Source organism: Tachypleus tridentatus, chromosome 6, assembly GCF_004210375.1.
Source record: "Tachypleus tridentatus isolate NWPU-2018 chromosome 6, ASM421037v1, whole genome shotgun sequence".
Taxonomy (NCBI): Eukaryota; Metazoa; Arthropoda; class Merostomata; order Xiphosura; family Limulidae; genus Tachypleus; species Tachypleus tridentatus.
In genome coordinates this window covers 51384489-51401124 of record NC_134830.1, presented here as the reverse complement: position 1 = coordinate 51401124, position 16636 = coordinate 51384489, and the positions used below count along the sequence as shown (strand labels likewise).

General features: G+C 33.2%; 1 protein-coding gene across 11 annotated transcripts in view; it reads right to left on the bottom strand.

Moving 5' to 3' along the window:
• LOC143252484 (histone deacetylase 4-like) overlaps positions 1 to 16636 on the bottom strand; it is a 111789-nt gene that overhangs the window by 63660 nt on the left and 31493 nt on the right. For 6 of the 11 annotated variants that reach the window (XM_076504684.1, XM_076504679.1, XM_076504686.1 and 3 more), the window contains exon 2: positions 9464 to 9606. The exons of the other annotated variants lie outside the window; for them this stretch is intronic. In XM_076504684.1, coding sequence (XP_076360799.1) covers positions 9464 to 9488 — 25 coding nt within the window. In that variant the 5' untranslated portion in view covers positions 9489 to 9606. The remainder of the gene's footprint in view (positions 1 to 9463; positions 9607 to 16636) is intronic. 11 annotated transcript variants of the gene reach the window in all.

Sequence of the window (16636 nt, the reverse complement as noted above, 5' to 3'; positions counted from 1 at the left end):
AAGAAACTACAAGTGATATATACGTCTTTATACGATTAATATCTGACAAAGTTGGTCCTCAACCTCCATTCTTTAATTTAAAACATAACGCAATGTTTGAGGGTTCCCATATCTCTTTTATAATATGATAACGTTTAACTGTTAAAAACACAATAAATTAACGCGCTGATGCGTTCTTCTGCAGAATCTTGAATTGCCTCAATATCCTTGCGCAGAAACCTGATATTTTTACGGTCCTCGAGGGCAAAGGAAAAGGTGACGTGTAATAAAACAATACGAATAGCTTAATTAAGTCCTGTAGTAGTAGCGAAGGTGAAAACCTAGCATGAAAAGATAAAAACACCAGCCAACGAAAGACAAGTACACGTAACTGAAATGTAGTAAACAGTAAAGCAGATCTGACTTAGGCCTAATCGACATAACATCAGTTTTATAACAAACAATTTAAATGCACTACACTGATTAATTTCTACTATGGGTCAACGAGCCTTCGTTCTACTTTCTTATCCAAGGAGGTTAAAAAAAACTACATTTACACAGGTTTTCCTTATTACCCCTATTCGAACCCGTGAAACTATGTTCGAGGTCTGCAGTGTTTTATTATACAGTAACTTTTTGACTTACGATGACGTACTATTTAAGAGTTATTTGACTTACCCCTAAATAGAAAGTTCAAAAGAAAATATATAAAAATTCCAAAGTTTAAATAGAGTCAATCACGCCGTTTGATGCTACAATGTTAAAATAATTACGTTATCATCATTCATGGTGGAAAAGAAGTAAAACAGAAGTAAACAGGAATGAAAAAACAAAACGAATATTGCAATAACTTGAGCTACTTGTGTTAAGTTTGGATCAAAATAAATTTAGACTTAATGTCATTAAATAGTTATTCATTTATCCCTCGTTCGGAGAAAAATTTGGGGGTTTATACGACTGAAATTCGAGGTTTTATCCCAGAAATAGGCACAGCACAACATTCAACAACTTTGTGGTAACAACAGACAGGCGTCCATCGCTAAACTACATGTTAAAAAAACAACCTCTGAATATAAACACGCCTTTAATATATATTTCAAATGCAACTGTAGTTGGTATAAACTATAGTACGTGTGTTTTCACTAATTATTACATTAGGACAAAATACAGTAGAATCTTCACGAGGACTGATTTCAATTGTTTCTTGAGCTCTTTGTGAGTCAACGTTGAACTGTGGTACTGATAAATAGATGGACGACACATGTAGTGATTAAAGTAGTAATTACAACACATGTACTCATTATTATGATGATGCTAACACCTGTAGTGATTATAATGATAATGACAACACCTGTAGTGATTATAATGATAATGACAACACTGTAGTGATTATAGTAGTGGCGACGATACATATAGTGATTATGTTGACAATAACTGTCACAATGATACTGATAATTATAATAGTTGCCATATTCATCAATAATAAATAAATGAGAATACTATTGAAGTTAGATAAGGTCGTTTGTAGAAGTCATGACAATATTAACCTGCGACCACAAGTTCTTATATGCACTGGCCTACTGTGTAAATATCCATTTTTGGATTAATAACACTTTCATCATTTACAGAAATATGATTCATATCAATACAGAAAAGCCATATGATAAAATTATCAACTGAACCTAAGTTACCACAACATTTCAAATTTCTTATACTGTGTTGATAACATTTTCACATGTAATGATTAAAAAAAAAAAGGTTTATAAAAGAACACTTTTAATTTCATTTTTCCTGGATACAAAGTCTGAGAGCCCATAGTTTCCATACACAACTATATAATTAAAGAAGAAGTTAACTGGTTTGTTAAGTGTTACCATATAGAAATATATTAATAGAGAAAAGTCTAATTGGTTTCTTAAATGTTACCATATAGAAACAAATAATTAGAAAAAAGTCTTAATTCATTTAAGTGTTACCACATAGAAACATATTATTAGAGAAAAGGTTAATTGGTTTGTAACGTATTACCATACAGAAACATATTTTTAAAGAAAAGGCTAATTTGTTTGTTAAGTTTACCATATAGAAACGTATTATTAAAGAAATTGTTAACTTGTTTGTTAAGTGTTGCCATATAGATATATATTATTAAAGAAAAGGTTAATCAGTTTGTTAAGTGTTACGATATAGACAAATATTAATAAAGAAAAGGTTAATTCGTTTGTTACGTTTTACCATATAGAAATATATTATTAAAGAAAAGGCTAAGTGGTTTGTTAAGTCTCACCATATAGAAACATATTACTAAAGGAAAGACTAATTGGTTTTGTAAGTGTTACCATATAGAAACATATTATTAGACAAAAGGCTAATTGTTTTTAAGTGTTACCATATAGAAATATATTATTTAAAAAAAGGTTAACTGGTTTCTTAACTGCGACCATATGGAAACTATTATTAGATAAAATGCTAATCCGTTTGTTAAGTGTTACCATATAAAAACATATTATTCAAAAAAAGGCTAATTGGTTTGTTAAGTTTACCGTATAGAAACATATTATTAAGAAAAGGCTAATTTGTTTGTTAAGTGTTACCTTATAGAAACATATTATTAAGAAAAGGCTAAATTGTTTGTTAAGTGTTACCCTATAGAAACATGTTATTAAGAAAAGGCTAATTAGTTTGTTAATTGTTACCCTATAGAAACATATTATTAAGAAAAGGCTAATTTGTTTGTTAAGTGTTACTATATAGAAACATATTATTAGAGAAAAGGCTAATTAGTTTGTTAAATGTTACCATATAGAAATATATTATTAAAGAAAAGGCTAATTGGTTTTTTTTTAAGTGTTACCATATAAAATCATTATTGAGGAAAAGGCTAATCAGTTTGTTAAGTGTTAGCATATAGATATATATTATTAGAGAATAGGCTAATCAGTTTGTTACGCGTTAGCATATTGAAACATATTATTAAAAATGCTATTGTGATTGTTAAGTTTACCATATATAAATGTATTATTAAAGAAAAAGCTAATTGGTTTGTTAAATGTTACCATATAGAAACATATTATTAGAGAAAAGGTTAACTGGTTTGTTAGGTGTTACCATAGAGAAACATATTATTACTGAAAAGGCTTATTGGTTTGTTAATTGTTACCATATAAAAATATATCCTTCAATTAGGTATTCAATCTTCTACACAGGAAGTAGGATTCATTACACCTTTCAAAACAAATGCCCAATTTCCGACCTACTCGGAGAAACGTAAGACTCAAAGGCCACGCCTTCATCAGGCTTTGTTGAAAATTAAATGAATGTTTCTTCTAGAAGCCTGGAAGTGAACTCCATCTATAAACTTTCCAGTTCTAGCACCACAATGAATTAAGCAGAGGATCTCAGATGCTGAGCATTCTGGCTTTACAATTTAAAAGATGAATTTAGAATTCCTACCGAACATTCTCACAAGAAATAGAAGGATGAACTCCAGGGAAAACTTTCCCCAAGAGAAAGACAGTGACGCAAGCAACAGACATATTTCTGACGAGGTAAAGAAACACCAGTTGCGCGATGCCCCACTTCAGAGGAACAAACAAATTTTTGGAACCTTTTGATGTTTGTCCTCTTTCGGTTACGCAGCACGTAAGAGGAAGAGGAAGGAGGCTAAATGAATAATCCGAATTATGAAAATTTTAGAAAAAAATTTGGAAACTCCTAGGTTTACGATGAAACGCAGCAAAACTTTCCCGTATTTCAGCAGTTCTGAATACAAGCATATCATCTATACCTGTTCAATTTAAATGACGTTAATTTTACAGTATAAAACATCTAGACGAGTCCTTTCGCACTGTTTCCACTGCACGATTACTAACACTCACCTTTATTTCTGCGCGAATGCATGCTGATGCTAAGTGCTGGTTGGACTGACTGTTTGCAATAAACATGAAAACATATTAAACCATTTACAGCTGTCTTATGAAGATTAGCTGATAACAGAGAGGCGTAGACTCGTCCCTAATTCGACTCAACAAAGTAGGTTGAAACACGGCAGTCGGGAGATAAAAATTCAATGCATAATCAGCAAGCAAGAGTAAGAAAAATTCCTGAAAGTAAATAACTCTATAACTGTGAATTCTTAAGTAAAGGTAAGTCACAAAAAAAAAAAAAACATTTTGCAAGATACATCACAAATTGTAAATTATAATTGGCTACTTCAAGCCACTAAAATAGAAGATTCGAAAAAAAATATACTGTGATATCAGTGGTTTGTAGGTCTTATTATGAAACAATTCGGTAGACTTAGCACTATCAAATATGTTGTAGAAAATTCACTGATTCTCAACTCTTGTGATTGGTCATATAGGAAGGCTCACTGCTTTTCAACCTACGTGATTGGGAAAGCTATATGACTCAAGTAGATATAACATACCTACATTTATGGACAATAAATAACTTGTTGGCCTGGCATGGCGAGGTGGTTAGGGGGCGCTCGACTCGTAAACTGAGGTGGTTATTTATGTAGAACCTTGCAAGTACGTTGTTACTAGTACTACCACAATATTTCTGAGAATCTATTCCAAAGATTGTCTGTGGAATTAGTAGGTTATTAACATGGTACCATGCAATCTTATTCATACTGTTGCCAGCAATACCACCACGTGTGTCTTGATAATACATTCCATAGACTGTTAGTGAAATGTAGCACATAGGTTTGTTTATATTGTTACTGGTCATCAACTAGTTTCGGCTTGTGGACATTCTTAACAGGAATATCACAGAATGGGTGGATGAAGATGAGTTACGATGGGTGAAGGTAACTTGGGATGGATGTAAGTAACTCGGAGTAGATGAAGATGGTTTGGAATGGACGTAAGTAACCGTGGGTAGATGAAGGTGACCAGGTGTGGGTGAAGGTGACTTAGTAACTTTGTTTTGAATATTTATTCCTAACATATGTGTGAAAACGTTGGTAGCAAATAAAACTTTAAACACACCAAACATAAAATTACAGAAGCCATGCGCATATATCTAAAGTGTATCAATGGGTTAGTTCTATAGCAACAGTTTTTACATTTATAACAATTGAAAGCAAAGTACGTCAGTTATTCCTGGTTTAAAATAATCCAACTTTGGCTATAAATTATTTACTTTTTTCATTCCGAAAAAATATTAATATTTCTCTATAGAATTTACATAATATACGTTAGATATTTCAAGATGCTTAAGAACCATTAAGTAGAAAGACTTGGGTCATACAGTGGCCCTGACCTAAATCAAATACTTTGATTCATTCACTGTGGAATATATCATTCTCTCTCTGTACAATGGATATTCTAAGAACCTTAAGATTCTGAACCTGTACATTATATATCCTAAAAACCCTAAAATTCTGAACCTGTAACCTTGGGTATTCTAAGAACCTCAAGATTCTGAGTCTGTAACCTTGGATATTCTAAGAACCTTAAGATTCTGAAACTGTAACATTGAATATTCTAAGAACATCAAGATTCTGAGTCTGTAACCTTGGATATTCTAAGAACCTTAAGATTCTGAGTCTGTAACCTTTGATAGTTTAAGAACCTTAAAATTTCGAACCTGTAAGCTTGGATGTTCTAAGAATCTTAAGACTCTGAAACAGCTATTAAGTACAGTGATTTCCAGTAAGTGTAACCTTGTATAGGGTTAGCTCCGATCTGAATCTGTTTCATTGTTGTTGTTTGTTATTAAGCACAAAACTACACAAAAGGTTATCTGTGTATGTCCACCACGTGTATCGAGAACCCTGTTTATGGCAGTAGAAGTTCGTAGACTTGTGTCACTGAAGGGCCTTTTTCATTTCTGCTCACAAACACTTAACTGGTTAAGTTAAAGAAGACAAGGCTTGATGACGGTTGATCCTGAATAATAAGAGGGGGGCCGAAATTGATACATTATTGAAATGTAGCACTTCAATATCACCTCAGTGTAAGACAATTCTCTATTAAATAATAAAAACTACGATAGATAAAACCTTGAGTACGAAAGTAAAAAATAAACGTCTCCAAACGAAATCATCTGGTCAAGTACTTGTGTACTAAACTATGGACAGCGGAGGACTAGATGACTCGTTTTGATAAATATATAGAACTGTTTATGAATAAAGTTTACTCTTCGTACATTTTCGGATTTCTTTTGAGTATCTTAAAAAGTTCATTTACCACCTAGGAAACTAGTACTATTTACTTACTTCAATCACCAGAGACGTAACGTTTTTCTTTATTTGTGTGTGTTGTTGTTTTTTTGCAAAATTGAAGGAGGAGAGACAGAGAATAGTTAGTTACTTGTATGTACCGTCCAGGAACAAAAGCTGTGTGTGAATATGTATGTGAGTGGTGGTCAGTTAGTAAAACAACAAAGAAAGAGAACCTCTTGTAAGTAGGCCTATGGATCACCAAAACAGTATGTGCCGCGTTAGCTATGGTTTGAAATGTAATAATCATTATCACAGAACACTATATAGTTAGTTACTTTTATAGATTTATACACCACGCGTGTCTCACGTGCGCGGGTGGTGAGTGACGTTGCTATAATATTCCGTTTATAGATTAAAAGAATATCATAAAAATCTGTTCACATAAGTAGACTGACCTACAACGTCATTTATATAAAATAGATGTCCGACCGTTCCACGTGTACACTGTACGTAGTGATGTCTCCTGTATTGCACATCCCATCCGACACCAAACCACGCGGGTAAAAATGAAAATCTCACCGACAGGTGAAGCTGAAGTCAAATATTTAAAGTTCATAATCTGGGTGGTTGCTAAGTGTAAAACTAGACAATGAGCCGTCTGTGTTGTGCTAACCGCCGGTATCCAAATCTGGTTTTTAGCGTTATTTCTATCTTCAGATTTACCTACTGTAGGAGGATCAAGCTGATGTCAATCAAAACGTTCTCACAAGGTCATGCTGAAGATAAGGCTTTCATAGTGATAAGTAAGCACTGTGTTTAACTATGTAAAACGCGTGCTTATAATAAGATATCATAATACAATTTTGCTTAAATAACCATCTTTCATAAGATCTCCTTTCTAAGTAATTTAATGTCATCAAATTACGGTTTAAAAGTATATTATTCATGCTGGGATTTGTTCCTTAATACGATGTTTTTTAAATAAATTTTCCTAAAGTGTTTATGTAACTGTCAGAATTCGAAACAAACCAATCAGACGCTTTTATGCACTATAAAATAACTCACAGAAACACAGCCCTATGGGTGGCTATATGTACTAGTATTTACTAATCGTAGTATCTATACATTATTCGTAAAATAACATGTAGTAAGTAACTCTTTTCTAACAAGTTTTTTTTGGGGGGAAGAGGTACTGCAGAGAAAAAGTATTCAGATTGTTTTATTTAGTCATAAAGGGCTGATTCCATCAAAATGATTCAACGTATAGAGTTAAAAGTTTTCATAAAATTTACTGATACAAAGTGTAATGTTTTTATATATTAAAAGTGGTAACGTTTATTGAATTTTTTTATGAACTCCAGTTTCTCAACAAAGACATGACCAAACTCTCAAGTACAGTCCCAATGAAAGTCGTGTTCTTGTTGTGAGGAATGTACCTTTTATTTAAAATAGATGGAGCTATATTTTATACGTGTCAATCAATACTTCTGGCATTAAAATCTTTTGTATATCGGCACAACAGATGATAACATTATTATTTCGGTCACATAAATAGATAGATATATAGGTGACCACGCCATTTCTCCATTATATTAAGACTGTAATATTTGATGTGATCGTAACAAGTGACGAGTCCTAATATTTCATGGAAATGTCAGATGTGTTGTTAATATTATTATATATTCTTCTTTGCTTTCATTGACAAGTTTTTAAAAGTAATGTATTCATCGTCTTGGTACCCCGCTGGGGCAGCGATAAGTCTTCGGATTTACAACGCTAAAATTAGGGGTTCCATTCCCCTCGGTAGAAACAGCAGATAGCCCAATGTGGCTTTGCTATAACAAAACACACACACATACACTCATCGTCTTGTTTATTACGAACGTGGCTCTAGATAACTAAGTCAGTCTAACAATATTGTCTGTAGAAACTTTTTTTTTTCATTCACTGTCTTGGATTACTTGATTATGAGAAACAGATAACTAAATCAATCTAACACTGTTGTCTTTGCTCGCACATTTGTAAAAATGTTCCTTATTCACCGTCTTAGGCTACTTCAAATGTAACTTTATATATAGGAGATTGTGATACACACGGGGTTAACCTGTTAGACAGAAGAATCATTTAGATTCGTAGATTGCAAAACAGTTTTCCTGCATTAAATTATGAAATACATATTTTTAAAATTTTTAATTCAACGTTGCAACCTGTGTAAATTTAGGCCTAGCTTAAGATTTTGTGATTGTGCTGTAATGTAATACATCTTCCTATAAAAGAAACAGAACTTTTGCAGAATTGTTCTGTTGAATTTTCGAATATCTGTTACAAATACACTGCATCCGAGATGTCTGTATCCCTTTAAATAAATAAATAGTCGAATTAATTTCTTTAACAGGCTTATTAGTCAATCTTCAGATAATCCAATAAAAGCCTAATATTTTACACTTTTCAGCGTTTTAAGTTCAAATACTCTGTGCATGACAGATACGTGGATGTTATGTAGGGATAAAACAACAATATTTCTCTCTCTCCTCTATAGCAAGATTTATAATATTATGCTTACTATCGAACATATTCACAACAATAGATCTTCGGTATACTTAAAACTTGATTCTTTATTTATGTCTTCTAAATTGACCCTTTAAGCTTCATAAAGGGCATGCTGTGCGTAACATACAAGGTAAGAAGAGAGATCTATAATATCCAAATATTACCAGTTTTTATCTTTCAACTTGTTAGATTTATTTAATTCAAGTTCTAACTGCATTGTCTACTTAGTAACGTTCCAAGGTTTCGCTATTAAGGTTATAAATTTCGTCTGGCGTCTGTAATACAAATAACCTCAGTAAAAGATGATAATGAAGTTTTTTCTCCCCCCATCTTTGAATAAATGAAAAATTAGATTCTAACTATCTACACTCTGACTTTTCAAGTAAATATATTTTTCTTGGTTAGGACCAAATATGACTTGTTACTTTATTTTTAGGGTTTATATTTGTTTTCAGAGCTTTTGTTACGGAAGGTTTTAATTGCACAGTTATATTTTAAATTCATAATTTTTAATACATGACACATTCCTTTAGGCCTAGTAACAAATTATTTAAAAAATTATGAATATTCTAGTAAATATATTTATTTATCAACTCTAGAATAAAATTTTATTACCTTAAATACGTTTTCTTAAAAGTATTTATCCACTTTAAATCACTTATATCGGTGAATTTTCAGCTGTAAACAATATTTTTACAGATGAACAATTGTACACTAGGAAAACCCCTGTTGATTTTTACAACTAAGAATAGTATGTCATACCTGGGGACAATTTGGATTTGTTCATGAAACTGGTTACTAGATGGCAGCACAAACCTCCTATCACATCTTATAAAGTTGAGAAACCAAATTTATACGTTCCCTTAACGTGCATCTGTTTAATTACTCCCCAAATCTTGTTCGTTCTGTTTAAAAACAATGAAAAAAGATCGTTACTTTTCTACAACTATTTGTACAGAACAAGCATGTTGTTAATGTATTTACTTACAACTATTTGTTTTTTAATATTTTTGTCTCATATGAATTTCTAATTCACAACTCAGAGCTTTTCCTAATGCTTATTTTTTCAACTCTACCCCCCCCCGTATGAGTTAATCGACAAAAGTATATGTAGCTGTTCTCTAAACATATACAATAATGTGTCTTCTCTGTGCCTTCGGCGTGACACATTACACACACACACACACATTATACATCTTTCCCACATGGCAAGTATTTCCAAATGAAAGTTTTCACTAGTTATATTCATCGGTACTCAAGTTTTAAAGTTGAAACTTCATAAAGTTATCGTTGACTCCCCAGGAACTGAATATTTCACGAGTTTCGTTTTTTACACATGAAATGTTTCGTTTCAACTTTTTTTTACGTAGGACGTTTTAAAGCTTTATATCATGTTTTTAAGGTTTGGTTTGAATTTCAGGAAACCTGAACCTAGAATTTCGTATGACGTTCGTAACTCATTGATTTTTTAACATACTTTTTCCTAAATTATTTATACATCAAGCTACTTGTGGGTTACTAACAATATATACTTTGTAAATCAAAATAATATTACTAAGACCGGGGCATTATAAGTGACGGTCAATCCCACTATTCGTTGGTAAAAGAGCAGTCCAAAAGTTAACGGTGAGTGGTATTGACTAGCTACCTTCTTTCTAGTCTTACATTGCAAAATTAACCCTCGTGTAGCTTTGGCGAAATTCAAAACAAACCAAAAGTTCTTACAATCCTATGTAACAACCGGCGTTCTTTGTATCCTATGTAATTGGTCAAGTATTGTGGTACAGATTTATAAAATCTACGATATCATATACTTCTAACGATCTTAGGTAAAAATAAAACAAAAGTTCCAATAAAAATGAACGGTTGTAAAAAATTATAATTAATCACCAAAGCGACTATTCTTGTGATTATGATACATCTTACCTACTCATATTTATTCATGTGATTTTGTGTTTTATACAGTATATTTAGTTGTGATCAGTTTAAGTAAGGTTTAAGTTGTTTTTATATGAGTAATAATTTGTTAAACTTTATAAGTTTATATGATTTTTCCTGGATTTCTTCTTTATAGTTTGTTTGTTTGTTTTTTTGAAATTCGCGCAAAGCTGATCAAGGGCTATCTCTGCTAGCCGTCCCTAATTTAGCAATGAAGCCTAGAGGGAAGACAGCTAGTCATCACCACCCACCGTCAACTCTTGGGCTACTCTTTTATAATCTAATAGTGTGATTGACCGTCACATTACAACGCCCCCACGGCTGAAAGGGCGAGCATGTTTGGTGCGACGGGGATTCGAACAACCAAGTTCAAAACCTAAATCTGGTTTACGAGGTTTTAAAGCAGAACTAAACGTGGTTACCAGTGTGATGGCCACTGGAGCCCAATGAATTGTCCAAACTGTTAAAGAAGATGGGGAAGACATTCGAATAAACAGAAAGGTAGGAAGAAGCAAAAAAAGACAGATCGAAACTATTACTATCGGTAATTGTGCTACAGCCCGTTGTCATGGTGACTGCTGGGGTGAATTGTAAATTGTGTAGAACATTCGGAAAGCAGAGGCACAACTATGGCTTGTAAAAGTCAAACTGCATCATTTACCAACACGGCTGAAACAAACTTTCTTTTTAACCATCTTCAATTTTCTCGCAGACTCTCGCGTACCACGTGAATATCTGTTTATTTCGTTGTTTCTGTAACGTCACAAGGAATCTAAAATTTGCCCGAAAAAACATGTCTGTAGGATGAAAGAAAACCAAAAACTCCAGAACGACTTTTATATTTACTTCACTCAATGACTTGTTTCTACAACTTCTTCTCAAATATTCTTATATCGATTATTTTTTTTATTTGTAAGTTGTTTTTTTTTATATTTGACAAGTAAGATGTCATATGTGTTTCAACAGTTTACATAATCCAGAACTCTTGGCAGGAAGTTTCCAACTCATTTTTTCTAGACATTCTTCATTATTCACAAAGTAATTGCTCCCCCGCTAGTACAGCAGTATGTCTACCGATTTACAACGCTAAAATCAGGGGTTCGATTTCCCCCAGTGGGCTCAGCAGATAGCCAGATGTGGCTTTGCAATAAGAAAACACACACAAAACGTCATTTTATAAAAAGAGTTTACAAAAATCTCTCATATAAACTGGTTATCGTGCACCCAGATTCACATCATCCTATTCATACGTAAAAAAAAAAAAGGAATGGCAGGACTAGCCATAAAGAACAACCAAAGCTTACAGATCTACTAAAACTGAATGAAATGTATGGTCAGGTGGTTAAAACGCTTGACCTGTAGTCTGAGTGTTGTGGGTTCGAATCCCTGTCACACCAAACATGCTCGCCCTTTCAGCTGTGGAGGCGTTATAATGTAACGGTCAATCTCACTATTCGTTGGTAAAAAGAGTACACCAAAGGTTGGTGGTGGATGGTGATTATTAGCTGCTTTCCCTTTAGTCTTACGCTGCTAAATTATGGACGACTAGCGCCGATAGCCTTGGTATAGCTTTGCGCGAAATTCGAAAACAAACAAACGAATGATATAGCTTTACCTCTGGTGTTTTCAGAAGTACTACGTACAAAACTAAAGGAGAAGTTTTACTGCCTTTAAACAGGGTGACACGTAAAACTTTGAAACTTGGACTATCTCGTACAGACTTTAAAAAGAGATACGAGGGTTAGGTTTACCTGTAATAGTTCTACTAAAAACCAGGAAAATATGAAAACAAATATTAATAAGTTCCGGATAACACAAAAAAAAACAAATGTTTCCCAAAAGATACGCAACCAACAGCTTTATTTACAATGTAACTTCTTGCATGTTTGATGAATTTTAAATACAGGAAATGTCTTGTGCATTCAACTCAATAAAGATAGCAGCGTCATAACGAGCCACTATGTAGAAAAAGTACATCAAAACCTGATTATCGTATTTACTACAGCAAACGATTTTACTGACCATAAATAAAACGTTTCGCTTATTACATTATTATCAGAATTTATTCTCTATACCCCCTAGTTTACTTTACTTTTCAAATAATTTTTATTCTTTTTATAAGTTATTTTCCATTTCTTTATTTTATCTTCTGTATCTCCTTTTATGTTAATATTAAAAATCCCTAAAATTTAGCCTATATTCCTGTAATTAGAAAACGATCTTGTCGTATATATTAGTTTTGTTTTTAATGAAGTTATTTTGTCCGCGTCAACTTATTCCGTACTATTTGGTTCGTGAGTAAATATGTCGCTACTGAAGAAACTGCAGAAACGAAACATTCAGTGAAATAAATATAACCTTGTTCTTGAGTCTATGATCGTTTCTTCGTCGTACGAGATGACTTAAATTACAACAATCAGCACCTCGTAATATAACTTTGGAAAATAAAACAAAATATTGTGCAATGCTATATATATGTCAGTTACTCGCATGGCAACGTAATGTGTGACGGTGGGAAGCTTCTTACTCAGCCCCACTCCCAACACTTCCCTAGTCTCATCCACTAACAACGTAATGTGTGACGGTGGGAAGCTTCTTACTCAGCCCCACTCCCAACATTTCCCTAGCCTCATCCACTAACAACGTAATGTGTGACGGTGGGAAGCTTCTTACTCAGCCCCACTCCCAACATTTCCCTAGTCTCATCCACTAACAACGTAATGTATGACGGTGGGAAGCTTCTTACTCAGCCCCACTCCCAACATTTCCTAGCCTCATCCACTAACAACGTAATGTGTGACGGTGGGAAGCTTCTTACTCAGCCCCACTCCCAACATTTCCCTAGTCTCATCCACTAACAACGTAATGTATGACGGTGGGAAGCTTCTTACTCAGCCCCACTCCCAACATTTCCCTAGCCTCATCCACTAACAACGTAATGTGTGACGGTGGGAAGCTTCTTACTCAGCCCCACTCCCAACATTTCCCTAGCCTCATCCACTAACAACGTAATGTGTGACGGTGGGAAGCTTCTTACTCAGCCCCACTCCCAACATTTCCCTAGCCTCATCCACTAACAACGTTATCCACTGCTTTCTTTTTCTTTTTCGTTTCATCCAGCTCGGGATCTTATTCTGGGTTTTACTCACAAAAACCGTTATAAACAGGACTTTTTTCTTATTCAAGATATGAATGCTGTGCCCTTGTATACGTCAGTCTTCTGGTCAATGGACAAATAAACTATAGCGATGGACCACTAGCTATTCTTTAAGTATACCAAAATGACTGACGATTTGCTTGAATTTCATTCACGATAAAAGAATGGGGATAAATATTCACAACGTTAGCCTAATGTGGACCAATCATGTAGCTTCTTGTAAGCTTTCTACTAGTTTAAATTAATAGGTTATCTTTGATACTGAATTACATAACAGATAGTCCGCCGGTTGATCAGTAGCAGGCTTATGAACATCCAACGTTAAAATACGGAGTTTGATTCCCCATGGTAGACAAAGCACAGACTGTCCATTGTATAGCTTTGCACTAAACAAAACAAGCAGTGTAATGATGATATAGTGTTTGTTTTGGATACAGAAATCCTCTCGAATTTATACTGTGGTTAATTTATTCAACGTCCTTTGGCGATGAAGTAACAAAGGATGATGGAAAATTTTTAATGGTATTAAGTGTAAGCATCATTAACTTCATGAGTTACTATATTCAATATAATGTATGTGAAATCGTAATTTTGCTAGTTTTTGGTAACAAGAAATAAATTTATTTGTAATAACATACAAACATCAGTATATAAGTAGAGTTAGTAATTAGGCCTAGCACTGCCTCATAGTGTAAATCAAGCTTAGTAAAATTAGCAAGTAACAGGTTCAGTAAATCAGAAACTAGAAGCAATTAAAAGAAAATCGTGCAGTGTATTCTTACTTTGTACGTTATTATACGATATTTTGTTTTTGAAAAATATTTCATTAGTTTGAACAATATAGTCATGTGATTTTATTGAGCGATAAAAATTTAAGAATGAACATTGTTTGGCTTTTCTGAATTTTCGGAGCAAGAATATTCTCTTTGTTTATCTTAACAAAATCTTTGAACAACATTTTTTTCTTACAGCAGTAAGGTTTTGAAATAAAATACTAAGAGGGTGGTTAGATAACCCAATGTAACACAAATTTTGTTCCTGGATAATGTGTGTTATTTCTTAATTGCTTATGTCGTAAAAGTACAGAAAATGGCCATTATTCCCTTCAAACTTTGCTTTTGTGACCTGGATAATGAAATTTAGAAATTAACCTATATTCTATGTAAAAACTGGCAAAATTGCATATTTTCATTTACATAAGGTCTGAATAAAACAACATATGAATCAATATTTACATGTATTTATACTAAAGTTATACAGAAATGAACAAAAATGTTTAGAAGTGAGTAGTTTTTTGAGATTTGCGACTGTAATGTAAATCACTTTTACGCATCATCCCTCAAATATAGTCTCTCATCATATTCTCGTTATACGCTCCCAAGTCATAAAAGCAAAGTTTGAAGAGAAAAATAGGTCTTTTCCATTTACTTTAGGCATAAGCAATTGGGAAATAACACTTTCTTCCCAGGAACAAGAAAAAGTAAAAATTTTGTTACATAATGTAACATGTAAGGAAGTTGCTCAATTAGAAGGTGCCGTATGAATAAATTACTGTTCAGAGATAAGTAAGTATAAGTGATCAAAGAATGTACAAATTAATTAAACAAATCCTGATATTTATGGAGAAGGTTTATCTCGCTACAAAGAACTGTCCACTCAGAAAAATCAGGGTTTCACTGAAGTGGCGACTATAGAAAATTCTAATAAAGTAGGTGTAGAACAATCGCACTTCTAAAAATACCAAACATTATACAAGTTGAAAGCCTTGTATTACGTAAAGTAGAGAAACCAAATTAATATATATGTAAACAACGTGCATTATGTTATCATCTGTTACACTCTTTGTACCTCATCAGCAAAGATCCCGAAACTAAATGATCTGTTACCAACCTATAACCCTATTCGGTCAGAGTTGCGTCGATGATACTGCGTAATCCATCTATATACACAGGATGTGAAAACAGGTTTATTTAAATTTCTTTACACAGACTGGTGGATACATTAATTATTATATATTACACGTGACTTTCACTGATAACCTTTTGTCAATAAATCTGTATCTGTTGAATTGTGAGCTTGTGAGGGAAAAGAAATATTGTCAAATGTGGTGCAAGATTTAGTGATTTAGAATCATCCTGTAATACAACGATAAACAGTCTTCACTGGAAAATTTCATGTTACAACATAACACCCTAACCTGGAATCATATGAACTTGATTAGCTTTTGAAACACATTCCATCTAAAAGTCTGACATACAAAGATAACCCTGAAATCATATGGACCCGACTGGCTTTTTAAACACATACCATCTTAAAGTAGAACATAAGGAGTTAACCATAGATTCAAACGGACTCGACTGTCCTTTAAATAATGTTTTAAATTATCCTTGAAACTTCTTGTGAGTCCATGACTTTTTTTGGTCACAGTGACTCTAAAAACAAGAGTCACACGCTAAAATGTAATGAAAATATAATCATAAGTGCAAAGAAACCAACTGACTGGTGATGATCCGTTGGTCTGAACATGTACGTTTTCGTGTTGTTTTCTTTTTCTTAATAATTAAAATGTTAAATTGATAGTTTGGTTAAATTTGTGAACTTTTACGATAAAACCGACCCAGGATATAAACTAATAGGTTGCAATTTCTCACGAACAGATGGATAATGTTTTTAATCGTTTATCTGATGTTATCTTTTTGTATAGTGTTAGCCCCATTTTTACGCATCAGGTTAGATTTAGTAATCTAACTCTTCTGAGAAAATAGATTCCTGTTTCCAAGTGCTCTAACAACAAACGTTACATCTCTTACTCATTAAACACGTTGAAAGATTCCTGTCAT